Below are 24,272 nucleotides of genomic sequence, written 5' to 3'. Positions count from 1 at the left end.
AGCGGTTCACACACTAATTACCTCACACTCATTCACTCTCATTTACACGCCCACATTCCCTCACAGGCCCCGCCCCCGCCGCACGCCCCGCCCCACGGCAGCTCCAGCCCCGCCCTCCGCGCCCGCGCACGCGCAGCTGTGGCGGCGGCGCGGCGGGCCATGGTGGCCGGCGGGGCGATGGTGGCCGGCGGGCGGGCGCGGAAGCTGGTGCGGCGCTACCGGCTGGCGGCCGCCACGGCTCTCGCCATCCTCCTGCTCCAGGGACTCGTGCTCTGGAGCTCCGCCGGCCTCGATGAGGAGGGCCTGGCCGAGGTGTGCCGCGGGAGGGAGGGGGGCGGCCGGGGCCTGCCGGGGGGGCGGTGGAGGGGGTGTGGGCCGTGCTGAAGGAGGGCGATGAAAGGGCTGGGGGGCCGTGAGGGGGCTGAGGACCACGCGGGGACCGAGGAGGCCCGAGGGGCTTGAGGTGGGCTGAGGGCCTGGGGGGTCATGGGAGGGCGATGGGTGCTGGGAGCGGGTTTCATGGGGGTGCCCTGGGGAGGGACAGTGCCCTGGGGGTAGCGAGCGTGCCCTTGCTCGGGGGCTGGGGCGGGGACAGAGAGAGTGGGCTCGGTGGGCTTGGCAAGGCCCAGAGCCGGGATGGGGTTCCCGGGGTGGGCTCGGTGGGCTTGGCAAGGCCCAGAGCCGGGATGGGGTTCCCGGGGTGGGCTCTGTGGGGTTGGCAAGGCCCAGAGCCGGGATGGGGTTCCTGGGGTGGGTCTGTGGGCTTGGCAAGGCCCAGAGCCGGGATGGGGTTCCCGGGGTGGGGGTCCTGCAGCCTCAGGCTGCTGAAGGTGTTGGCGGTGTTGGGGTGGGCAGCAGGAGGTTGCCTGGGCCGTTCTGGCTGCAGCGGTGCAGGGTCACAGCACCTGAGAAGGGGAGCTGGTGGCCCAGGGGGTTTGTTTTGGGTCTGGCATAAAGTGAGGAGTATGAGGGACTTGATGGAGATCTTGCGCTTGTGGTTTGGGGGATGTTGTGGGGAACTGGTCAGGGACACCCAAATCAAAAACCATGGAGTTCAGAGAGCTGGCAGGTTTGTGTCAGCGCCTGTGTAGCTGTTCTGGTGAGAGGTGTTCCTGTGAAGTGGGAGAGTACAAGGACCTTTTGGAGCTGCTGATGTCTTTAGACCAGAGCACCCTGCTAAAGCCAAATGCATCACTTCTTTCTTGTGAGTGTGGGGAAACTGAGGCATGGTCTGGTGAAGGAGTTTGCCCAAGGTCAGACACAGAGAAGGTATCAAAGAGGACCCAGGCTGATGAACCATTGCTGCCACCTTCAAACAAAGCTCCCACCTGTGGGTTGTTAATTTGGATTTGTTTATTTGTTGGCAACTGCCCAGACTGTGTCCAGGTCTGCTGTGTCTGTGTGGACCGGTGGCTGAAGCCTCCTGTTGCCTCCCTAGTGTGGAGGGTGATCCCATGGTCAGCAGGTCTGGGAGGCTTTCCTTGAGAGCAAAGAGGTGAGAAGGGGAACGGGCAGCCCCGTGCTGTGGGGAAGGTCTCTGGAGTGACACCACTCATTCAGCAGGTGAATTCCCAGCTCAGGGCTCCTCCTGGCCCTCAGGAAATGGCCATGAGCACCCTCATGTGCTGCCATGTGCCCATCACCAACACAGGACCAGGGAGTGAATGTGGCTCCAAGGAGAGGATCGTGATCTGGAGGCACTGGAAGCATCAGAACAGACTGATCGGGCACCAAGGAGCGCCCAACTGCTCCTTTGCCTCTTCTGTAACCTTGATCAAATTACTTCACCCATCCTGGCTTCTCCTTCCCTCTGTACCATCCTGCACTGTTTGTCTGCCGTTCTCTGCTCCTGCCCTTCACAGCCTCCTGGCTTGGCTCATCCTGCCTTGCTTGGTTTCCCCATGTCTCATCCCAGAACTGAGCTGGGCAGCTGAACGGGTTTGGCCATGGGTCCCCTTTCCTGGAGAGGAGTTGGTTCACCACCAGCAGTCCTGGGAGTTGAAAGCCTCTTTGGAGAGGACAAGAACCATCCTTAGCTTCACGGACAGCCTGAACCCATTAGCAAGCTGGGAAAAGTCCAATTAACCTCAATTCTTGTAAAAAGCAAAGCTCTTGGTCTCTGTGCCTGCTGTCTGATTTTGGCCAGACCTAGAGGAGACACCATTTCCCTAAGGGCATTTCTGGTAAAGCCAGAGGAGCAGTCCCAGGAGAGTCTGACCCTGCAGGCCTGAGAGGATTCATGGCAGTTTGGGATTTCTTAATTGCCACAGTAAATGGCTCCTTCCCACTAATGGGCACAGCTCATCCCCAGCATGAATGGGCTGTGGAGACGGTAAGGGACACTCGAGTCCTGGGAGTGCTGTGGGGCTGGCTGTGCCTCTTGGATCCATCAATTCTCTTCCCAAGCTCTATTTTGGGGTCCTGCAAGGCACCCTCTGCTTACCAAGCAGATTCTTTATGGAGTGCAGACCAGGAGTATTTGGGTCTGTGTCCATCTGCCTATCAGCACTGTGTTTCCTCCTGGAAACCAAATTAATCTTGTTCCACCAGGATCAAACAACACAATTCCTATCCAAACTGATGGATGAGAGAGGAAATTCCCACTCCTGCTGTGGTCATCATGAGTGTCTTCCCACACGAGTGGGAGCCTGAGATACCAGAGCGATCCTGCCTCTGTCATTGTGACACCCACAGCTCCTGGATGAGCACAGAAGCTTCCTGAAGCTCTTAGTCCGTGGTGGAGCTGGCACCAGTAAAACTCAAACCACAGAGTTTCCTTGTGGGTGGAGAAGAGGATCTGTCACTGCAGTGTTTTAGCCACTGGGTCTCCTGTCTTTGTCCAGGCAGGAGGTGGCACCTCTCTGGGGCTGGTGTGTTGGTGTCCTCTGTGTGCTGTGGCCACAAGAGAAGCTTCCTGTGAAGTGTCTTTTCTTCTTGAGAAGAGATTCCTTGATAGTTACTTTTCCTGACAAAGAGTTTGTTTTTAGGGGACTTACTCCAGCCATTTTAACTCGGGATTCCTCTGATGACTTTGGAACATTTTGGTGCTGCTTTTGTCTGATGAGTGCTGGTGTGTGCAGAAACCTGTCAGCCAGGCAGAGAGGGAATCCTGCAGAAACCAGGGGCTGTTAGCTGTGCTGGGACCCGTGCAGGGGATGGGGTGCAGGTGGATACATGCCCCATGGCTCTGTTTCACTCTGGGGCAGCAGTGTCACATTGGAGGAGGCAGAACAGGACAAGCCTCTCCAGTAACAGGCAACAGGACAAGAGGAAATGGTGTCAAGTTATAGTGGTGTGGTTAGGTTGGATATTAGTGAAAACTGTCACCAAAAGGGCTGTGAAGCCCTTGAACAGGCTGGGTGAGGAAGTGGTGGAGTCACAGACTGGAGGTATCTAAAAGATGGGTAGATGTGGCACCTGGGGACATGTTTTAGTGGTGGCTTTGACTGGGGTTTAATACTTGGGTGATCTTAGTGAGTCTTTCTAACCTAAATGAGTCTGTGATTCTGAGTGAGCTCTGGCTGGCGCCTGGAGCCATCTGTGTGTCAGAAGGAGGGGATGGGGACCCTCACTGACTGTCCCACACAGGTCTTAAATACAGAACAATGTGGCCGGAGCCATTCGCTGGCAGGCTGGGCTGGAGGGATCACTCTGCAGTGGTGCAATAATTGGAAACCCTGGAATTCCTTGGCTGGCAGCTCTGGAAGGGTTGGCAATGCTTCTAACAACTTCCCTACTGGGAGAGGCAGCCAGGCATGCTCCTGAGCTGGGAACAGGGCTCCTTCCAGGGGGATGAGCAGGACTGTCACCACAGGTGGGCCTTGAATAGGGGGTGTCCCCACAGTCAGGTGTGTTGGGGAGTGCAGGATGGGAGTGGGATCAGCAAGTCTCTTCCTGTAGGAGCATGGAAGATACTCTCTCCTCACTTGTGGCCTTCCAGCTGCCCTCTCCTGTGATGCTCTGTGGGGAAGCAGTTTTATAGCTCTGGAGCAGATGGTCCTGCATGGTGACTAATGAAGGGTTCACTGCCTGTGACACCTGTCTGGGTGGAGGCAGGCTTGGCTGATCCCTGCTGAACCACCCCTTTGGGATTTAAGCAGTGGTTTGGCCATGGCTGTGCCAGCACACCATGGGTAGTCTGGGGACTCTGAAACGGGCAGATCACACCAGATGCTTTCCAGCCTTTTCACTCCGTGCTTTCTCCTGGCTGTGACCTTCCCAGCAGCTGCACCCTCAGGGGAGTCTTGTGTCCGGGGCTGCTTCAGTCCTGCTGTCCTTGTGAGGCATCTGTCCATCCTTGTGAGCTGCTGCTGCTCAGGAACACCCCTGGTTGTTCCTTACAGCTCCCCGTGGTGCCTGGCACAGCTGCTGGGCAGAGTTTGGGGGTTGTGTGGAACAGCCCTGGGAGGCTGGGCTGGAGCAGGCAGCTGCCTGTGTCATCCAGGAGTGCCTGCAGAGCCGGAGCACATGGCCCCAACATCACGGGTACACTCACTGGGAAAGTCCTTTCCCACGAGAGCAGCACCCAAACCTCCCAGCTCCCTGCTCTCCCCCAGGCTGGCTGTCTCTGCTGTTCAGCCCGCCTGGCAGAGGTAACGAAGCATAATTAACTGCTCCCTTTACACATCTGCTGGGCTCCACAGGAGGTTTGTGACTGGATTTCTAGGGAAGGTGGTGATGGCAGTGCCTGCCCCAGCCCAGCATGGGGAGCCAGGGTCCAGGGAGGGGTGCATGGGCAGGGCCTTGGTCTATTCCTATCCAGTGCTTTCAGCCCAGAGAGCACAGCTGTGGCTGCCTGTGGCTCTGGCTGTGCTGGGCTTGGGTTCACAGCATGGTCATGGCAGGGAAGAGTTGGTCCAATAATCTCACAATGAAATTACCATCACCAGCAAGTACAGCCCAGTGCTCATCTCCAGCATCAGGGATGTCCCTGCAGGTGGGCAGACCTCAGAGGGTGGCTGGTGCAGACACAACCCACTGTTTCCATTTAGTCTGCAGCCCAACCACAGAGAGTGAGACTGGCTATCCTCATGATGGGGGTGTGGGCAGGGGGCTGCTGTTGGGTCTTAGCCTGGGGTTTTGGGTGATGAAGGGGCCGTGTAATGTCCTGTGCCGCTCAGCAGTTGCTCCTGGAGCATCTGTCATGCTGCAGCATTGAGCTCTGTGGGGACTGGGAGCGGATGCTCTGAGGAGGATGCTGACAGATCTGGGGAGCAGCAGGCCCGAGTTAATGCTGTCTGTCCTCTGTTCTGCATCCACATGAACACCCCAGGAGCGGCAGAAGAAGGCTGGCTTTCCCGAGAGCAGCGACGGCTCCAAGGACTCGGACAGCTCTGCCGGGCGCCGCAGCAGCGCCGGCCGCAGGCACGGCCGCTGGCGGGGCCGGCCGGACAGCCCCGGGGCCGCGGTGTCCAAGGTGGTGAGAGCTGTCACGGCCAGGCACAAACCGGGGTGGCGGCTGCCGGCCATGCTGGATTCCTCCAGCCGCAGGAACCTGTCGGAGCTGCGTGGGGAGGCCCAGCTGGCCGTCTTCCAGCAGGGTGACACGGGCAGCGTGGAGGGGGCTCCCCAGCCCACTGACAACAGCTTCACCCCCAAGTGCGAAATCACGGGCAAGGACGCCCTGTCGGCGCTGGCCCGGGCCAGCAGCAAACAGTGCCAACAGGAGATTGCCAACGTGGTGTGTCTGCACCGGGCTGGCAGCCTCATGCCTCAGTCCGTGCCTCGCCACTGCCAGCTCTCAGGTGAGTCCTGCTGGAGTTCTCCTGGTCACCCTGGGCATTGGGAATATCCCTGGGAATATCCATACCTTCTGTATGTCACCAAGCTATCCCACCTGGCAAACAGCAGCCTCAATCTGTCATTGATTCCCAGATTACCTGTGCCTCTGTAATCCAGTCAAAGTTGTGCCAGCCTTCTTAAATTGGGCTGTTCATCCTACTCTGCAGTTCTGCAGGGGTCAGAGCCAGGCCCAGCTGCATTTTCTGTTTTGAGGCACCAAGGGAAGACACCCCCTTTCCCAAAATCCCCCATCAGTGTAACACAAGGGGCTGCATGTGCCACCATGCCCTGGAACTGCAGCCGGTTTGGGGTTTGCCCAAGGCTGAGTGCTTCCCTGCTGTCCCCTGCCTTGCTCAGGAGCTCCAGGTAGTAGATACCAAGGATGGGGGTGGCTGACAGCCCTCTCCCTCCCCATGCAGGCAAGGTCAGCCCTGTGATCCAGTGGGACGAAAGCCGGCTGCAGCAGGGGCCCCCCAGCAAGCCTGTGCGCATTGCCTACATGCTGGTGGTGCATGGCAGGGCCATCCGCCAGCTGAAGCGGCTCATCAAGGCCGTGTACCACCAGCAGCACTTCTTCTACATCCACGTTGACAAGGTGTGTGCAGGGGTGAGGGGGTGGGTGCTAACAGTGCTCCATGGGTCCCTGGGAGAGGGAGCAGAGCTGAGGCATGGGTGGTGGTGAGTGAGGAAAGTGGCTGGGTAGAGTTTGTCCTCGCTGCTGTGGAGCTGTGACCCTCTGCCACTACTTCTGCAACCCCACGGAAGCAGGATCTATGCCCCCCTGCCCTGTTTGATGCTTCTCTCCTTGTGGAGGCTGCTGCAAGGGCTGACTCTGGGCTGGTGGCAGGGAGGATGCACTCCTTACTGAGGGTGAGCCGTGTTCCCTGGCAGCGCTCCAACTACCTCCATCGCGAGGCTGTGGAGCTGGCCCGGCACTACCCCAACATCCGTGTGACGCCCTGGCGCATGGTGACCATCTGGGGAGGTGCCAGCTTGCTGAAGATGTACCTGCGGAGCATGAAGGACTTGCTGGAACTGTCTGAGTGGCCCTGGGACTTCTTCATCAACCTGAGTGCCACTGATTACCCCACAAGGTGAGTGCCTTACTGGGGCAGGGGAGGGGGCTGGAGGTGTTGGGGCTGTGTGGGGGTGCAGAAGCTTTGGGAGTATTACAGCGTCCTGTGTGGGGTCGCTGGAGGTGAGAGAGAGACGGACGAGAATCTTGTTTCTTGATCAGAAGGCTGGATTTATTGATATATGATATATAATACATTATGACTATACTAAATAGAAATAAGAGAGGAGTTGCAGAGGCTGCTAAGCAAAGCTAAGAATAGAAAGAAAGAATCTATAACAAAGTTGTGTCCAGGGACTCTGTTCCCAGCTTGCTCCTGTGATTGGCCCTTAATTATAAACATGGGAACATGAGCCAATCACAGGTGCATCCTATTACATCTCACAGCAACTGATAACAATTGTTTACATTCTTCTTCTGGGGGCTCTTGCTTCCCAGAAGCTACAGAAATCTGAAAGAAAGCATTTCTGTGAAAAATGTCTGCGACAGGGAGGGGCAGGGAGGAGCAGGGAGCTGAGGGGGTTGGAGATTGCATCCACATGCTGGTGATGGTGCTCTGGGGCCAGGCTGGACCCATGTATGCAGAGGAGCCCAGCAAGTACCTCCGAAGCTGTTTTTTCCTGTGGTCTGGGTTTTGTAGGAGAACATGCATGTGAAGCATGAGACAGCAGAGAGGCTGTGTCTCTGGCTGCCCAGTGGTGGAACAAGGTTTTGAGTCAGCAGCTTTGTGTTCCTTGGGTCTAATGGCTCTTGCAGAATGGGTGTTTACTGGGCTGCTTCACCCCAGCAGCATTAATGTTCCTGATTTCCACCTCAGGACCAATGATGAACTGGTGATGTTCCTGTCCAAATACCGAGATAAGAACTTCCTGAAGTCACATGGCCGAGACAACGCCAGGTAATCTCAGCTAGAGGCAGAGCTGAACTGGAGGAACAGAAAACGAGGGGTTTCAGAAAATAACTGAAACAGCTGTGGCAGGGAGGGGATGTTCTGCATCTGCACTTTGCAAGGTGGTTGACACTCCTAACTCCTCATCGCCATGCCCAGGTTTATCAAGAAGCAGGGCCTGGACCGCTTGTTCCACGAGTGTGACTCGCACATGTGGCGACTGGGCGAGCGCCACATCCCCGAGGGCATCGTGGTGGACGGGGGCTCTGACTGGTTCTCGCTGACACGCAGCTTTGTGGAGTATGTGGTCTATGCTGAGGACCAGCTGGTGTCCCAGCTGCGCCAGTTCTACACCTACACACTCCTGCCAGCCGAGGTGGGTGCTGCCTGTGGGCCACAGGACAGATTTTCTTCACACTTTCTTCCCACACATCTTTCCCACTTCATCCCTGCTCTGGGTACCTGCAAAGGGTGTTGCTGGTTCTGTTCAGGCAGTTTTGTGCCTCCCCTTTTCCAGACTTAGGTATGAAAGAGGGAAGAGAGGAGCAGATAGGTCAGGGGTCAATGCTTACACACAAGTCAGCTTTAGGTCCAGTCACCCTCTGGGCCAGATGAGGACGGGTGCAAGCCTGGTCCCTCAAATATTGCCCTCTAGTGGGAGCAGGGAAGTTTCTGTTCAGTAGCAGTTGAGGTCTGCCCTTCTCCTCTATGAGTGGGGTTCTCCATTAACCACCTGTCCTCCATCCCACTGGGTGTCCTGCCCCTTTTCTGCCTTGCACAGTCCTTCTTCCACACGGTCCTGGAGAACAGCCACGCCTGTGAGACGCTGGTCGATAACAACCTCCGAGTGACTAACTGGAACCGGAAGCTGGGCTGTAAGTGCCAATATAAACACATAGTCGACTGGTGCGGGTGCTCCCCAAATGACTTCAAACCCCAGGACTTCCTTCGGCTACAGGTGAAAAAGATCCTCCTTTCTCTTCCTGCTTTTTCCCCTCCTTGTCCTCTTCTCTCTGAGCTGTCCTGTGGGCACCCCAGGCTGCAGTGCCGGCTGCTGTGCATGTCCCTGCAAGAGACTGGAGCGTGATCAGGTTCCGCAGTGGGGCTCAGTGTAGATGTGTCTGTAAACAGGCAGTAGGTATCCTGATTATCCTGACTTGTCCTGCCCTGCAGCCAGGGTTCTGCTTGCAGCATTGCTCCTATTCCTAGACTTTCTCTCCTGTTTTCCTGCTCTTTCCCTGCAAATGTATCACTTGAGGGAAATGCCTTTATAGTAAAGCCCATTCAGAGTGCTGTTTCTTTGGCAGGTCAAAATGCCTTGTAACGAAATGTCTCCCATGCTCTCAGTGTGTGGGGATGTGGACTGAACACAGGAGGCTTGGGGCAGATAGAGCCAGCCCTGAAAAGAGCAGTTGTGGCAGGATTTTCCAGCAGTTCCAGGCTTGCAGAGCCCAAGACACTGTTCCTGCAGGCTGTGCCACTTGGCCAGAGCTAATGCAGGGCTCAGCAGTGGCTCTGGTGGGTGGGGGCTTATCAGAGTAAAGATTGCAGCAAAGGAGCTGGATGACACATGGCTAGTTGTGGGCACAGAAAGGGGAAGGTGGTGGGAGAGATGAGCACCCATCTGCATTCCCAGTAACTGTTGGTGTCATAGAGGATCCCACATTCAGGCTGGCTGTGCTGTGCTGCTCCTTAGCCTGTGCCTTCAAAGTGGGTAGGATGGATCCTGCTGGAGTGGGAGGGCAGAGTGGGTGCCCTCAACATTTTTAGAAATGCCTGTGCTCTTCTAGCAACTCTCCAGACCCACCTTCTTTGCCCGCAAGTTTGAGTCGACGGTGAATCAGGAGGTGCTGGAGATCCTGGACACGCACCTCTACGGCAGCTACCCCGCCAACACCCCGGCCCTCAAGGCCTACTGGGAAAACGTCTACGACCGCGTGGATGGGCTCGGCGGCCTCACCGATGTCACCCTCACCTTCTATACAGCCTTCTCCAGGCTGGGCCTCCGCAAAGCCTCTTCCACGCCGGCAGCCAAGGCTGACAAGCTCTGCAGGTAGGGGATTTTCTGTGGTCTCAACCCAGGCTCCAAATGGAGACCTTTATCTTGTGCTGGAAGTATGCTTATGCTCAGATGTGCAACCTGTCTGTGTGTCTCTCCAGGTTTGAGCCTCGAGGATTCCCCTCCAGTGTGCACTTATATTTCTATGACGACCGTTTCCAGGGTTACCTGGTGATGCAGGAAGTGCAAAATTTGGCGACTGGGCAGACTGAATCCTTGGAGATGTGGATGATGCCCCAAGGAGCTCTGAAGCTGTCCGGTCATGGAGGGCAGGCAAACCGCTTGCAAAACCTAGAGGTACGTGTGGCACTTTTCTCCCTGGCTCTCCCACACTGTGCTGCCATTCCTCCTCTGCCCCACCTGCGTGCAATGGGGACAGAAGGACACAGAGCTGCTATTGTTTCTGAAAAGAAACCTTTATCTGGGAGTTTGGTTTATTTGTGAGGAGCTGATTGTTGCTGAGTAGGCCTTCAGGGGATCTTTCAGAGGCAGGTGAGATCCAGTGCCTGCAGCTGCAGGAGGCCTTGCACAGCTGAATTGGTGCTGGCACATGATCCGTGGAGTGTCCATTGCTTTGGACGCCAACGTTTATGTGTTCTCTGTTTTGGGGAGGTCAGACACAGAACCTCAGCTGATAGTGTCTCCTTGCCCAGTGTCCCACTGCTTGTGCTTCCTGTCCCTCCAGGTGGGCACAGAGTGGGACCCCAAGGAAAGACTCTTCCGCAATTTTGGAGGCTTGATGGGGCCCTTTGATGAGCCGGTGGCCATGCAGAAATGGTCACGGGGCCCCAACTTGACGGCCACGGTGGTGTGGATTGACCCCACCTACGTCATTGCCGCCTCCTACGACATCACGGTGGATGCTGAGGCAGAGTTCACCCAGTACAAGCCCCCCCTCAACCATCCCCTGCGCCCTGGTGTCTGGACCATCCGCCTCCTCCAGTTCTGGGAGCCTCTGGGGGAGAACCAGTTCCTGGTGGTGCCTCAGACCTTCAACAGCAAGCAGCCTCTCAGGAAAGGTGAGGATGCTCTGGAGTTTGGGGCTGGATGAGAGGGTGTCCCTGTGGGCAGTCCAAAGTGCTTCCCCGCTGTGTTGGCCCCTGGGCTGCAGCTGATGACCAGGCTGGAGCCAGTTTTGTACTGGTGCCCCTTGCCCATGTGAATCCTTAGACTGAGCTATCCTCTTGGCAGCTGTGGAGAGCCCGTTGGCCCATGTCAGTGAGATCCTTCCTGCAGCAGCGTCCTTTTCCTTGTGCTGGACGGGAGCTGGGGTTGCAAAGGAATGGGGTGCTGTGCCCCAGCTGGAGTTGGGGGTAGGACCTGCAGGGTGCCAGAATGTTGCTGCACTGCTCATCCCCTCTCTTTTCTCTCCCTTTCCTTCCCAGACGACAGCAGCTGGCTGCATGGTGGCCCCCCACACAATGAGTACATGGACCAGAACTTCCAGGGCCTGAGCGGGATCCTCAGCCTGCCGCGCTCCGAGGCGGCGGAGGAGGATGCGGCGCAGAAGGCGCGGCTGACGGGCAGGGAGCTGGAGGACTGGGCGGACGCTGCCGTCGGCACCTTTTGGTCTGCAGCGAATGTCTGTGTCAGCAGCCCCTCTGCCTGCGCTCCCCTGGAGACCTGCAGCAAAACCTCGTGGAGCTCCCTCTCCCCAGACCCCAAATCGGAACTGGGGCCTGTCAAACCTGACGGGCGGCTGAGGTAGCAGGAGCAGCCAGAGGGCAGCCTTGGGAGCAGGGAGCATCCTCCGTTTCTGATCTGGGGGGTGTCTCTGGACCACATCACCCTGTGCCATTTGCACCGTAGTCACTCAAGGAAGAGAAAATGGGAACATCCAGGCAGGGGAAAACCTTCTCCTGTGGGATATTTTGGGCAGAGAGGCATGAGGTGCGTCTTGCCCATCTCTGTGGGAATGAGCCTTTGCTGGCCAGGGAGAGCGTGCTGGAGTGCCCATCCCTGTGGGGGCATGGCAGGCACCTGGACAAAGCTGTGTGTTTCTCCAGACCTTGGAGCTTCAGGAAAGGGTGATGTGGGAGGGAGGGAGGGATGGCTGGTGAGTGGGCAGGCTCTTGACCAGCTCAGCATCCTGCCCACCCCAGACTAGAACTTGGCAGGATGGGCCCTTGTTGCTGACTGCTGCCCTGGTGGGCTGATGAGGGACTGGGGATAGGCAGAAGCAGAATGAGTCAAAACCTGCCATGTGCACGGAGCTGCTGCTGGCTTAGGGTTTACATCTCATCCTTTCCACCCCAGCCCTTTAGTTTGTATTTTTATAAATATATATATAGAAATATATATGATGCAAAAGTGCAATAGAGACGAGACCCCGCATTGGCCGGGAAGTCCCTGTGTCTCCATTTCCCCTGAGACTGTAACATACCTTGTTCCCTTGGGTGTCCTGGTGCTACAGGACAGGGTGCTGGGTCGTTTACATCCTTTTTTATTATTTTATTATTATTGTTGTTGTTTTGCTGTTTGCCCATTTCCTGCCGAGGGCTGCTGGGGACCTGTAACCTGTTGGCCTTGGGGCAGGGTTGCCCCCAGATTGTGGGGTAGCTGCCCAACTATGCCAAATGTCTGGAGCCCTGATATGTTGTGCAACAGTGAGTGAGGAGTGCTCAGTGTGTGGGTCAGGCCCAACAAGCTGCGCTGTAGACCCTGCCACTTCTGTCTCCACTTCAGCAGAAGGACGCCCTGATCCCCTGCCAAAATAGCATCCACAGGGCCCGTGTCCTGCTGCAGATGAGCGGTGCCTGGAGGGCTGCCCTGTGCCACAGCTCCTTGACCCAACATTTTCTTTTCTCTCACGTCGGCAGAAGCTTTTGGGACCTGCTGTGCTTCCCTGGGCAAAATGCAAAGCGGCGAGACGAGGTCTGGCCAGCCCCATCCTCCCTCCGCTGTTTCTGCTTCCCATTGCTCCAGAGGGAAAAGGCGCCACCTCCTCTGGGGAAGGGTTGCAGTGAAGCCTCCCCCTTCCCTGCAGTGCCCCCAGGATGTCCTTGGGAACTGCCTCTATCATTCTTCTCTCCAAGACTTATGCTGCCTGGAGAAGTCTTGGTTTTGTTTCATCCTTCGAAGACACTTCACAGCTGGGGACAATTTGGAGCCCATCTGGCCCAACTCTGCTCCAAGCCGGGTCTCAGGAGCTGGTGGGGTTTTTTTGTCTCCATGGATCTGTGCCATCCTAACTTTTCTCCCATGTCCCAGCTCTCTCCGCCCAGCAGGTCTGACACTCCCAGTCTACAATTTTAAGGATGTGGGTGTTGCAAGATGTGTACTGTGAAACGGAGGGGACTGAGACCTCTGTGTGTGAGGGCAGGTACCTGCTGGCACTCAGCCCCCCTGTCCTGCACCCACTTCTGCCTGGGGTGCTTTGGGGCAGTGGAGGAATGTGGGGGGAGAAGGGCCACACACTGGAAGATGCCAAAACTCTGTGTCAGAACCATTATATAAAGTTGTCTTAAATATGCAACATCACCGCAAATACATCTCTATCTCTACAGTTTGGTGTGTCGGGTTTTTGTGGTGTTATGGAATGGGAGGGGGAAGGTCGGCCGTGCAGGGTCGCCTTCCTCAGATGGGTGATGAGTAACCCAAAATCAAGCTTGGGATTTTCAAAACCTGTGGTTGGAGAGTGAGAGCTCGGGAGTGGCCCGGAGCCACAGGCTGAGTCCGGTTACACCCTGGCAGCGGCTGCCCTGAAGGTACCAGATCCTTAGCGTGTACATGGCGCTTAATTAAGGTGTTAATCGGCTAATGAGCGGGCACGTCCTGCTGCCTGCGGGGCCAGGCGCCTCCGCGGCACAGGCCAGCTTTCCCTCTGCAGGAGCGGGGCAGCGCCGATGCCGGCAGTGACCCGCGGCCTGGCTGCCGCTCGGCCGGCACCGCGGCACTCTGCGAACCGCGCCACGAGGCCGGGGCGCCGCGGCTGAGCCGGGCTGGCCCCGATGCGAGTCCGAAGGGGGAGCCCCGGGAGCGCCGCGGCCGAACGCGCTCGCTCGGGCCCCGCCCCGGCCCGCCCCTCGCGGAGCGCGGGCGGCGGGCAGGGGCTGGCGGCGGGGTCGGGATGGCGCAGCCCGCGGAGGCCTCGGGTCACACCGCGACCGCCAGCGCCAGCATGGACAACAACGTCCTGGCCATCGTCATCGCCGCCAGTGAGTGGCGGGCGGGGGCTCCGGCGGTGCCGGGAGCGAAGCGGGGGCGGCCGCCGGGCGGGATCGGCCTCTGCCGGTGCCTCCCGGGCTGTGCCGATAAGGCGATACCTGCGGACGGGCGGGGGAGAGGTCGCTGCAGCAGCCGCTCCTAACCCGGGGGGTCCCGCTGTCTGCCGGGGCGGGTGGGCTCCGCGGATCCGCGGCTGGGCCGGGGGGAGCCGCGGGCTCCCGGGAGACCGCAACGCCGGCGAACCGGCGCCCGGCCGTGGTGCTGAGGGAGCCGAGAGCGCCGGGCCAGAGGCGGTGGGTGCCGGTGCGGGGCCCCGCCGGGCGGTCCAGCATGGGGTGAGCCCCTCCTGCTCTGCAGGTCGTTCACCGTCTGGTAGGGAGAGAGATGCTGGGCAGAAAGGGGCTTTAGCGCTCTTGAGACGGGCAGCAGGTGGAATCGGCTTCTCAGGGGCTTCTCCGAGCGTCAGCCGCGGGGCGAAGGCGGGCGGCAGGAGGAGGCCCGGGGCCCGTCGAAACACCGGCTCTCTCGCCTCTCCCGTCTCTTGGCAGCGGTGTCCACCTCCGTTTTCATTGTGGCGATCCTCATCCTGCTGCTGCTCTTGTACCACCGGGACCCCATGTGCTGCCAATTCCTCTGCTCCTGCCGCCTTTTCCAGACCCCCAGCCAGTATGTGAGTGTCCTCCGAGTCCTTCCTCTCTTCCTCCTGCCCACAAGTCCCCCTCTGTCCCCAAGCTCCTGTTGCCTTGTGCTGGGTCTGTGGGGCTGCACCCCAGGTTACTGTCCTGCAGCCTGGCTGGGATTGTTGATGGGTGTGGGTCCTCCAGGCAGAGCTGGGCTCTGCCATCTCCTTGCTCCCACTCCATCCATCCATTCACCCACCCAGTCCTGCCTGGCTGTGCCATTGTGGTTCTCTCTCCAAGGCCCAACACTAAAAGGCTTCCCTGCTCTCCACACAGCTCGGGAGGGAGGTTCTCCTCCCCCTGCATAGTTGTGTGTGGGGTCGGGCTGTGCTTTATAGGAAGGGGCCCAGCAGGGAAGGGAGCTGGAAGCTGAGGGCAAAGGCAGACAAAGCCACCCGCATCCCTGACAACTGGCTCTCTTGTGCACAGCTCCTGGGGAAGGAGCAGTGAGACACAAAGCCCTTTTGCTCGCATCTGTAATTTCCTAGGGCTGCTTTCAACTAGGGAAGCTGATGGAAAAAGAGCAGCGTGTGTAGCCAGTGTTGCTTTTGTGGCAGTGACTGCCTGGGGAAAGCTCAGCCTCCAGAGCTGCGAGGATGGCTTTTGAGGGAAGGGCTGCAGGTACCACTTTGCAGTCCCTGGGAGAAGAGTGGACATTCAGCCTCACTAGCAAGGGGTCGAGAGACTAGTGCTATGAAGGGCAAATCTAATAGTCCAGCACAGGCTGAGAAGCCCCACCAGAAATCACAGTGGAAATAGGCTGTACTGATGTCTCAGCTCCTTTCCCTCTGTTCCCTCCTGTTGCCTGCCCGTGGCACACATTGGGAGCAGGCCCTGCTGCTGTGCTCCCTGGCCCTGTGGAGCTGCTCTCTGAGGCAGAGTGGGATCTCCCTGGGCTCTGAGGTGGAAACTTCAAGCAGGCATCTTGCCTTTAGCAAAGCAGAAGGATGGATGCAAAGAATTATGGAAGGGAAGGGAACATATAATGTATTTCCTTCAGAAAAAGAGAAGCAGTTGTAGTGTGAGGCAGCTTTTGTGCAGGAATAGTTGCACTGGTTTTGCTCATGAGTTATTGAACCAACAGTTGGGTGCTGTTTTCCTGCAGCTTCTGTAGTTGTGCTGTAGGGCCAAGAGAAACAGCTCCTTGCTTGTTAAGAGCAACAGTAAATCCTCGTAGTCCTCCCTGCACATCCCTTGTTGCCCTGAGAGTCTTTGGGCTGGCAGAAATGGGGTTTTCTGAGAACAAGGTAAAGCAATGGCTCAAGTCCTGGCTCTGGCTCAAGAGGCTGTTCTCTGTGAACAGGATTTCTGCTCACTGTTGCTCAATACCTTGACAGGGAATCCAGTTTAACTGGAGCAAGACAGCTTGGGAACAGCACAACTATTGCCCTGTAGATTTGCTTGCTGCATTAGCCTGAAATGACAAGCTCAGTAGATAAGAGCTAACAAATTCAGTAACCCTGAGCATGTGATGGAGCTCTTATCTACACCAGCAGAACAGTTGGGTTATTTTTAGTTGTACCCCAAAAAGAGATGGTTCCGCTGATTTTCAGTGAAACCGTGCCCTGGGGCCCAGACTGTCCCTCTGGCTGTGCTCTGCTCCAGCTGGCTCCAGCCCTGTGCTGCCAGGGAACATGTCCTGGAGCTCTTGGTGTCACTCAACAGGCAGGGGCTGCTGCCAGCACTGAGAGCTGCAGGAGGGAGCCACTCTGCCATGGCCTTGCTGTCCCATGAGATGTGGTTGAGCTCTGCTCTCTGCTGGGAGGGATTTTGGCTGTGCTCATGTCCTCCTCATTCCAGGACCGCCCCCCACCCTACTTCAGCAGCAGCCAGCAGCTGGTGGGACCCCAGCGCGGAGCCTCACGGCTGGAGAGCACTGCTGAGAACCCGGGCATGCAGGTGATGGCAGGGGCCCTGCTGGGAGCTGGGCGGGAATGCTGCTCACCGGCTTGGAGAGAGACTCTGGTTAGAGTTTGCCTGGGGCAAAAGGTGCTGGGCAGCATCTTCTGGTGCTGTCCCACAACGTTGGGAAGTGCTGCCAGCATGTAAAAACCCCAGGGTAAGGCAGCATGTGGAGGGAAGGAATATTGCAGGGGATACCACAGTGCTCTGAAGGGTTTGGGCATGAAGTGCCAGTGGTAGATCCTGGGGGCTTGGGATCCTGCAGCGCAGGTCGTGGTGTAACTGCCCCCTGCGAGGGTGGACATCCTCTCTGGGTGCTCAGAGGAGCCTACAAGTACCTACAGCTTAACTCAAGGTTGCACCAGGACATAAACTTCTAGTGATGAGAGCCAGCATCACACTGACCCTTTTCTGGGCATGGACATTTCTAGGGAGACGAGCTGTTCTGTGTGGGACCCCCCAGCACGTACCAGCTGCCGTCCTGGGAGCAGCCCCGCCCGCCCAGCTACGAGAGCGTGCGCAAGAAAGATCGCCAGCGGGAAATCCATCAGATGATTGCCGACAGGTTTGGGCTGTGGGCAGAGCCATCCCAGGAGGTGAGCTCCCCTCCCTGCAGTGGGGGGCTGGCAGGAGCCCGTGGCAGTCGCCACTGGGGTTCATTTCTGTGTCTTGCCTCACAGTTGGTGGTAGCTGAGGACTCTGTGCTCTGTGATTGCCCTCCCGATAGCTTTTATCTCTGGGAGAGCACAAAGTGTATCGGGAGGCTGCTTTGGTGTACATCTGTGCTGGTTAATGATCCATCTCTCCTCCCCCAGTGCATTTGCAGAAATGCCTGTACCAGGAGGCAGGGCAAAGCCCCATGCAGAAACAGCAGGCTCTTCAGATCACCTGCTCCGTACAAGTCCAGGCTGGGAGTGTTATTTTTGGATCTCTTAAGGCTTTCATGGGTTCTTGCTTCCTTCTCCCTGCAGGACACTCCTGGGGACGTGCCTTGGTATTACCTTCAAGTGTTTATGGCTTATTTATGAGCAGGAGGCTTTGCTTGGTACGATATTTAAGATTTGCACTCCCACAATGTAAGAGGGAAAAGTGAATGCATCCTGCCAAGTAGGTCCTGTGGCAGCATCCTGATATGCTCCCATTCAGAGACCTCATTGTCTAAAGCAGGACAAAAACTTTTGAAACCCTGAGTAAAGCATTAAAAGTTCACTGATTTACCTGGATTTTGAGCTCTTAAAGCTGTACCATAAAGCCTGGCATGGTTAGCCCTTGCCACTCAGTGTTTGGAGCTATTTCTAATGCCTGAAAAGTTCCAGCTTGATATAGTGGAAGGTGTCCCTGCCCATGCAGGGGTTGGAACTGGATGATCTTTAAGGTCCCTTGCAACCCCAAACCATTCTGTAATTTTATGAAACCTGGGCATTGAGGGCATAGGAGAGTAAAGCTCCAAAGTAGTTTAGGAACAGCACTGAAAGCTCTTCCCACAACATCATCATGCCACTTCCTGTCACCTGTGGGGAGAAAGCTAGCACAGCTCTGCCAAAAGAAATGTGACAAGGCCTCAGGTTCCTCTCTGTGCAGTGAGACTTGCTGCCAAAACCTGGGTACAACACCTGGTTTGTAAGTACTTGTGTAAATCCTAGTCATTTTTATTTAGTCAAGGGAAAACAAATGCAGCCCTCTCCCAACAAAAGTCAAGTTTGTTCTGGCCTTCTGCCAAGTCCTTGAAAGGGAACAGGGAAGAGCAGGAACCTGGCGGAGTGTGAGGTGAGAATGTGTCTCTCAGCACGTTTGTGCCATGTTCCAGACTGATGCTCTCATCCCCAGGTGTTCCCCAGCCTTCAGCTGGCTGTGCTGGGGGCCTGTGGGGGTTTCATTTCAGGCTGCTGGCAGTTGTGAGCATTTTCATCTGCTCTGTAAGAAGAGGTGGGATAATCTGGTTAGTTCTGATCTGCTGTAATGCTCTTCCTCTCTCCTCAATAGATGCCACCTCCTTATGAGCATGCTCTGAGGCATCCTCCAGCTTTCTCAGGAACAGGAATAAGCTCAGAGACCTTGGACAGACATGGAGTTCCAGAGCCTTTCCATGCCCCCCTGAGCTACCAAGCTCAGCGGAACACCGCGGTGTAAGGCCCTGGCCTCAGTGTCCTGCTGCTCCCCGTGCTGGCAGCAGCTGAAGTGCCTGGGATTCCATTTTCCTCCACAGTGAATGGCCAAACCTTCACCCAGATCCACAACCACCTGAAACGCAGGCAAGACCAACCCAGCCATCCTCCTTGCAGCACAAGAACAACCACAGAGCCATTGCTGGGCACTGCACTGAGCAGAGGAACCGGGGACATCTGCTCACTCTGGCAAACACCAAAGGCAAAGGTCCAGCTGCTGGAGCTGCACGGGGCAAAGCCAAGGGCAATGTCTGCTGGGCCAGAGCTCCTCAGGAGCAGCATTTCACACCTCTGTGAGGCTGTACAAGGGATCAGACCTCAGGCACTGGTGGTATTGTGCTGCTTCACCTGTTTCTTAGGTTACCAAGTGCTTTACTGTGTCTGGATTACCTGGCAGGTGGAAATCCTCACCTGTGAGTGGCACAAGGGACGTGCTTTGGAGCACTGCTGCATGCCCTGGCACCAACAGCCTCTGTGGCTGGCAACAGCTCTGTACAGAGCCCACACGTGGATCTGGAGAGGTTCCATGGGTTATACCCAAATACAGACCACCAACATGAACCATGGGACTGGATTTGCAGACAGGGAAAGGACAGATGCACGGACTGAACAGCTGGAGGTCTACATGAAGATGTGAAGCACAGGTGGACACATGTGGCTGACCCAGTTCACCTGGTCTTCTGCAGAGCAGAGGAATTGTCTAAATAATGTCAACACCAGTGTCCTTACATTACTGATTTTGATAACTTGTTTTCTACTGCAGAGTCAATGTTTAAAGTTGTTTACAAACCTGTAGATAAAATGAGATCAGTTTGGGCACAACACATTGGGGCTCCTTTATTTTGAGCAATACAAAAATGTCACATAATGACTCAAAAGGATGAGTGTCCTGGATAATGCTTTATCATACACCTCCAGCTGCTGAGGCTTCAAATCCTAGTCCAGATTTGGGCATCTTGCCAGGCCCCCTGAACTCAGCAATGAGTTAGAATTAGGCCTGAGAACTTGCCTCACATGGCCAGTGAATGGCACACTCAGATATTTAAGTTAAGCATTGAGGTGAGTGAGCTAGAGCAAAAAAATCCAGCTTCCAGGTACACAGCATAGGTGCATGTGGAAATCTGTTCTGTAGTATTGTGAATTAAGGTACAAATAGAACAGTAATGACTAAAAATGAGCAAAAATAGAGGGAATTATATTATTATTATTATGACACAAGAGTGATTGTACAGGGAATTCATCCAATGGCACAACAGACCAGGCTCTCCCGATTCTAGATGGCCATGGTAACACATTCCATGAGCAGCCAAGACCTTCAGCTGCCCCACAGCATTTATTAAACACTCATAAAAATGCCAGCAGGTGATCTGAGTGCCTGAACACAGATCACAGGCACTTCAGGAACAAAACCAAATCCTAGAGTGGTATCTTCAGAGCCACTCTTGTCCTCAGGTGCCAGTATAGCTGTAGTGGTCTGTCCTTCCCATCCATGCCCAGGTGACACTGCAGGTTCACAGCATGTTGACGAGTTTGAAGCTTCCTACCTCTGTGGTGGGGACAACACTGATGAAAGTTTTATAAAGGACTGCTCCTTTGGGCAGCTGGCAGATCACATCCCTGCTCTCGCTGCTGCGGGGTGGGGGCACGTAGACCTCCTTGGTGTATCTCACAATGCCATCCTCCAGGGCATAGAGGGTCTTGTTCCGGCCCATCCCCACCTGGGACAGGATGAGGAGCATTAGAAAGGAGAGGCTGGACATCCACAACTAAAGCAGATCTGATCTTTGGTCTGCCTTGTTTGATATCCTGGCTTCAACAGCATCTGTTGCTTTATTTTTTAAAATAAAAATAAAACCACACAACTTGCTTCCAGCAACCAGTTGGTAATGGTGCTCAGTATGAGACATGAGACACCCATTCCAGCCTGAAGCACAAGTGCCCAGTCAGGTCACAGAAGTGTTCTGGGACAGCAATCACTGCACACCTTCCCTGAGTCCCACAAACACAGGTGAGGCTCTGAGCAGGCTCTGTGACCACCACCACACCACACAGGGATGAGCTTTGAGAATGAGACTGAGAGAGAGGAGCAGTGAGTGTGGGGCTCAGGGGGGAGCGTTATGAACAAAAATTCGGTTAATATTTTTTTTGTGAGAAAAAGTTACAAAACGGCAGCCAGATCACTGTCCCTGCCAAAGTTCTGCGTGTTTTGTTATTGTGATCACGGGTCCTTGTGGCTAATCGCTCCTTTTGTATTAGCAGAGCCTTGCCCGAGGCTAAGGTGTACTTTTCCCAGAATAGTGAAGACACCTGAGAAGGTGAGGGGGGGTTATGCAAAGTGACTCCAAGACCAGAATGCTGTGTGGGACCCCGACTCCAAACGCACGGAGAAAACCCCAAAAACAACGAGCCAAATAAGAGTTGAGAGACTGGAGTGATGTCTGGATGTGAGGAGCCGAGTGCTGAGCCTGCAGAGATGCGGAACACCTTAGGAGCCTCTCGCCCTGACCATGGGAGTCGTCCCCGGCGCTGAGAGCAGGCGGGAAGAGGCCGGGAACAGTAACAGCGAAGGGATCATCACACCCTAAAGGCTCCCATGAGGACGTGATCCCCCAGCTCTGCCCCTAGTGGACAGAGCTGCGCATATCCTCCTCCTCTGGGTCGCCCTGGGAGACACGACGGGGACTGCAGCCCCGCCGAGCTGCCCAATCCTGAGCTGATCACTTATAATACAGGCATTAAAAAGGCGAAGAAGTCTCCTGGCCCTGTTTATTTCAGGGAGTGCTGTTCTCTGAGACCCAAAGAGAGAGAAAAGCCTTACGTGGGCGCCGGGGTGCCAGCGGATCAAGCGCTGCGTGGCCAAAATGTTCCCTGCGTGGACAAAGGCACCTGCAACAGAGGGACACAGCCAGGCTGCAGAGAGAGAGCTCCCAGAGCCCTGGCAGAACACAAACGATTCTGGCACTGACAAATCCCAGCTTTTGTAGGCATTTTCTAAGGAAAAATTACTTGAACTGTTAAAAGCATCTGAGCGAAAATGATGTTAGCAGGAAATAAAAGGGCAATGGACAGACCGTGGCAAAAAGTCAAATCTCTGAAAAGATTGCTCCTAGGGTACAAGGCATTTTCTGGCTGCTGAAGGCATTTGTTTTACTACATTGTCATGGTTTGGGTCTGGCACAGAGCCAGTGCCCCCATGAGAATACCTTCTCCCTGGTGTCTGCTGTGAGATGTGACCAGGAATAAGCAAAGCAGGCTCCAGCTTAAACATAAAGACAACTTTATTACCTAAACTACAAGAAAAGAAGGAAAAAACCTATAAGGGGAAAAAAAATTGAAAACCTCCCACCATTTACATTGAAATGTTTCCATCAGCAAAGCTAGTAATTATTAAGCACTCAACTGCAAGAATCTGCACTTTGGCTTCTGCTAAGCTTGGTAATTCTCTCCTTTGTAAACACTGGAAATGCTCAGTTTTTCCACTCGGTGTGGGGGGAAAGTGCAGTGCAGTTATGAGGTGTCTCACAGAGTTCCCTCCTCCTGGGCTCTCTGGAGAGGCCAAGTCAGAACCAAAGTACATTTTCTGTAGGCAATTTTGGCTGGCTCGTGGTGGGGGGAGCTGACTCACCCTGCCCTCCCACCACCAACCCTTGCTCAGGAGGTTTCACTGATCCTCCCCTTCTTTCTCCTTGAAAAGTGCCCTGCCCACCCCTTCCTGAAACACTCAACCACTGACACACATCAGCGAGAGAAGCTGTGAACAGCCCAGTGAAATGCAAATAACTGAGACCTACCTTCGGCTTTTTTGAAGCCATAGCGTTTCCCCGGGCTGCGGCCACCCAGGTTTTTCGAGCTGCCCCCACTTTTCTTAGAAGCCCATCTGACAGCAACCAGGCTTGGCTGGTGAGTGGTCAGAACTAGGTTAGGAGAAAGGACATCAGCTGGAAAAACTATCATACATAATTCCTTCTGTCAGATGTAAAGGAAGAGAGGCTTTAAAATTAAAGGCAAAGGAAAGCCCTGGGAGAAACAAAAAGTACTTCCAAGATAAATCAGACCAAAATGGCCTAAGTTCCTTGAAAAAAGGCCACATCTCAAATGCTGCTGCTGCCCAGATAAGAATCAAACTCTCAGCGAGCATGTTAAATCATGTGCACAAATTTCTGTTTCATTCTTGTAAAATGCAGCACAGGTGTCATTGCTTGCTGTGGATTGCTCTTACAGTGCTTTGAGAAAAGATGGGTTGTGATTTCAGTTTCCCCTTTAACCAAATGGCACTCACTCACTCGCACAGTTACATCCTGAAATCTTACAAATGAGCAGACTCCAAGTCTGGAAAATATATAAACATCTATGACCAGCCAGAAACAGTCTGAGGACTACCCAGAAGGAGTATAAAGGTTGGACTTGTTGGAGGTCTTTTCCAACAAAATGATTCTGTAATTCTATGATTAAAGGCTCTAAGAAGGAATACAGAGCCGTGGGAGTGGCAAAAAGGGAGTCTGGAGCACAGTTTTTTTCATTAATCCTCCCAGTTTCAGGGAAGTGCTTAAGATTGAACAGGGCTTGGAGCAACCTGGTCTAGTGAAAGGTGTCCCTTCCCATGGCAGGGGGTAGGAACTGGGTGATCTTTAAATTGCCCCCCAACCCAAGGCATCACTATCTTAAAAATCTCTTCAGTACCACCTCTTATGCAGGTAGGAGACAAACCTGATTTTTCTGAATCCCTCTATTTAGCCCGTTAAGCAGCAGGTTAGTGCAGAACGGAGGTTATCTTGTTTCCTTAACCTGAGCAAAACCACTAGTTTAACCTAATTAAATCATCACGGATACTGATGATTTAATTAGGTTAAATGGAAAATGTCCCACCACTGGAAATGTTCAAGCCCAGGCTGGATAGGGCACCTGCTCTAATGGAAGGCATCTCTACCCACGGCAGGGAGTTGGAACACGATGATTTTTAAGGTTCCTTCCAACTCAAACTTGTCCATAATTCTATGAAATACTGTTGAGGAAAGGGTACAAACCCCCATTAATTTCAGGACATGACCCACTAAGTAAAGCCTTCGGGACTTGACGATTTATAGGAAATCAGACAAGACGAAGCATAGCTACAGTTTCACACACACAAACCCGCCCATCGCCATCACCACAGCTCCGCCTCAGCTCCAAGCAAAGGCGAAAGCCCCGGCCTCGCGCTATCGGTGGTGACATCCCACCAGGGGCCCGATGTCGCGCGGGGTGACCTCCCTGGGGCACCTTGTCCCGAGCTCATCCCTCCCGCTCCCGCTCCAAGGCCAGACCGCCGCTCCCGCCCTCAGAAGGTAACGAGCTGACACCGGCCCGCACTGCCCGCATTGCCCTCACTGTCCGCACTCACACAGCCGTCCCAGCGCCGCCATCTTGATGGCGCCGCTCTCCCCGCCTCCGCCCGCTGGGAAGGCGACGCGCACGCGCGCTCGCTGGGCGGCGATTGGTCCCAGCGCGCGCTCTCGCTGGCGTTCGGACCAATCGCCGCCCACTGCACGCGCCTCCGGGCCAACCAGCGGCCGGCGCG

General features: G+C 55.3%; 3 protein-coding genes across 3 annotated transcripts; 2 read left to right on the top strand and 1 right to left on the bottom strand.

Annotated features, from left to right (window-relative positions):
• The first annotated feature begins 162 nt into the window (after positions 1-162).
• On the top strand, positions 163-13,309 carry XYLT2 (xylosyltransferase 2). Its single transcript, XM_054278924.1, has 11 exons — positions 163-312; positions 5,273-5,744; positions 6,201-6,376; positions 6,673-6,875; positions 7,674-7,754; positions 7,905-8,121; positions 8,527-8,703; positions 9,536-9,798; positions 9,906-10,101; positions 10,490-10,823; positions 11,190-13,309. The coding sequence occupies exons 1-11, from the start codon at positions 178-180 to the stop codon at positions 11,510-11,512; spliced, it is 2,577 nt and encodes an 858-aa protein (XP_054134899.1). The 5' UTR covers positions 163-177; the 3' UTR covers positions 11,513-13,309.
• Positions 13,310-13,856: 547 nt separating this feature from the next.
• On the top strand, positions 13,857-19,017 carry LOC128938618 (uncharacterized). The gene is made up of 5 exons (XM_054278938.1): positions 13,857-13,961; positions 14,520-14,641; positions 16,452-16,550; positions 16,985-17,149; positions 18,537-19,017. The coding sequence occupies exons 1-5, from the start codon at positions 13,874-13,876 to the stop codon at positions 18,681-18,683; spliced, it is 621 nt and encodes a 206-aa protein (XP_054134913.1). The 5' UTR covers positions 13,857-13,873; the 3' UTR covers positions 18,684-19,017.
• A 1,015-nt stretch (positions 19,018-20,032) lies between these two features.
• On the bottom strand, positions 20,033-24,159 carry MRPL27 (mitochondrial ribosomal protein L27). The gene is made up of 4 exons (XM_054278937.1): positions 24,096-24,159; positions 22,510-22,632; positions 21,537-21,604; positions 20,033-20,436 (listed from the first exon to the last, which is right to left on the bottom strand). Exons 1-4 carry the CDS (start codon positions 24,115-24,117, stop codon positions 20,230-20,232), a joined length of 420 nt encoding a protein of 139 aa, XP_054134912.1. The 5' UTR covers positions 24,118-24,159; the 3' UTR covers positions 20,033-20,229.
• Between the last annotated feature and the right edge of the window lie 113 nt (positions 24,160-24,272).

Source organism: Melozone crissalis, unplaced genomic scaffold, assembly GCF_028551555.1.
Source record: "Melozone crissalis strain CALT ecotype California unplaced genomic scaffold, PUWL_Pcris_2 ptg000026l_1, whole genome shotgun sequence".
NCBI lineage: Eukaryota > Metazoa > Chordata > Aves > Passeriformes > Passerellidae > Melozone > Melozone crissalis.
This window is presented reverse-complemented; position numbering and strand designations above follow the sequence as displayed.

What these genes read in the sequence shown, in the direction of transcription:
- XYLT2 (XM_054278924.1), top strand. Translation starts at nt 178, where the DNA reads ATGGTGGCCGGCGGGCGGGCGCGGAAGCTGGTGCGGCGCTACCGGCTG. An exon ending in ACACACTCCTGCCAGCCGAG is followed by an intron (nt 8,122 to 8,526) that starts GTGGGTGCTGCC and finishes TGCCTTGCACAG; the next exon opens with TCCTTCTTCCACACGGTCCT. An exon ending in CAAGCAGCCTCTCAGGAAAG is followed by an intron (nt 10,824 to 11,189) that starts GTGAGGATGCTC and finishes TTTCCTTCCCAG; the next exon opens with ACGACAGCAGCTGGCTGCAT.
- LOC128938618 (XM_054278938.1), top strand. Translation starts at nt 13,874, where the DNA reads ATGGCGCAGCCCGCGGAGGCCTCGGGTCACACCGCGACCGCCAGCGCC. An exon ending in GGCCATCGTCATCGCCGCCA is followed by an intron (nt 13,962 to 14,519) that starts GTGAGTGGCGGG and finishes GTCTCTTGGCAG; the next exon opens with CGGTGTCCACCTCCGTTTTC. An exon ending in GGGCAGAGCCATCCCAGGAG is followed by an intron (nt 17,150 to 18,536) that starts GTGAGCTCCCCT and finishes TCTCCTCAATAG; the next exon opens with ATGCCACCTCCTTATGAGCA.
- MRPL27 (XM_054278937.1), bottom strand. Translation starts at nt 24,117, where the DNA reads ATGGCGGCGCTGGGACGGCTGT. An exon ending in GGCGGCGCTGGGACGGCTGT is followed by an intron (nt 22,633 to 24,095) that starts GTGAGTGCGGAC and finishes CTCCTAACCTAG; the next exon opens with TTCTGACCACTCACCAGCCA. An exon ending in GCTGGCACCCCGGCGCCCAC is followed by an intron (nt 20,437 to 21,536) that starts GTAAGGCTTTTC and finishes ATCCTGTCCCAG; the next exon opens with GTGGGGATGGGCCGGAACAA.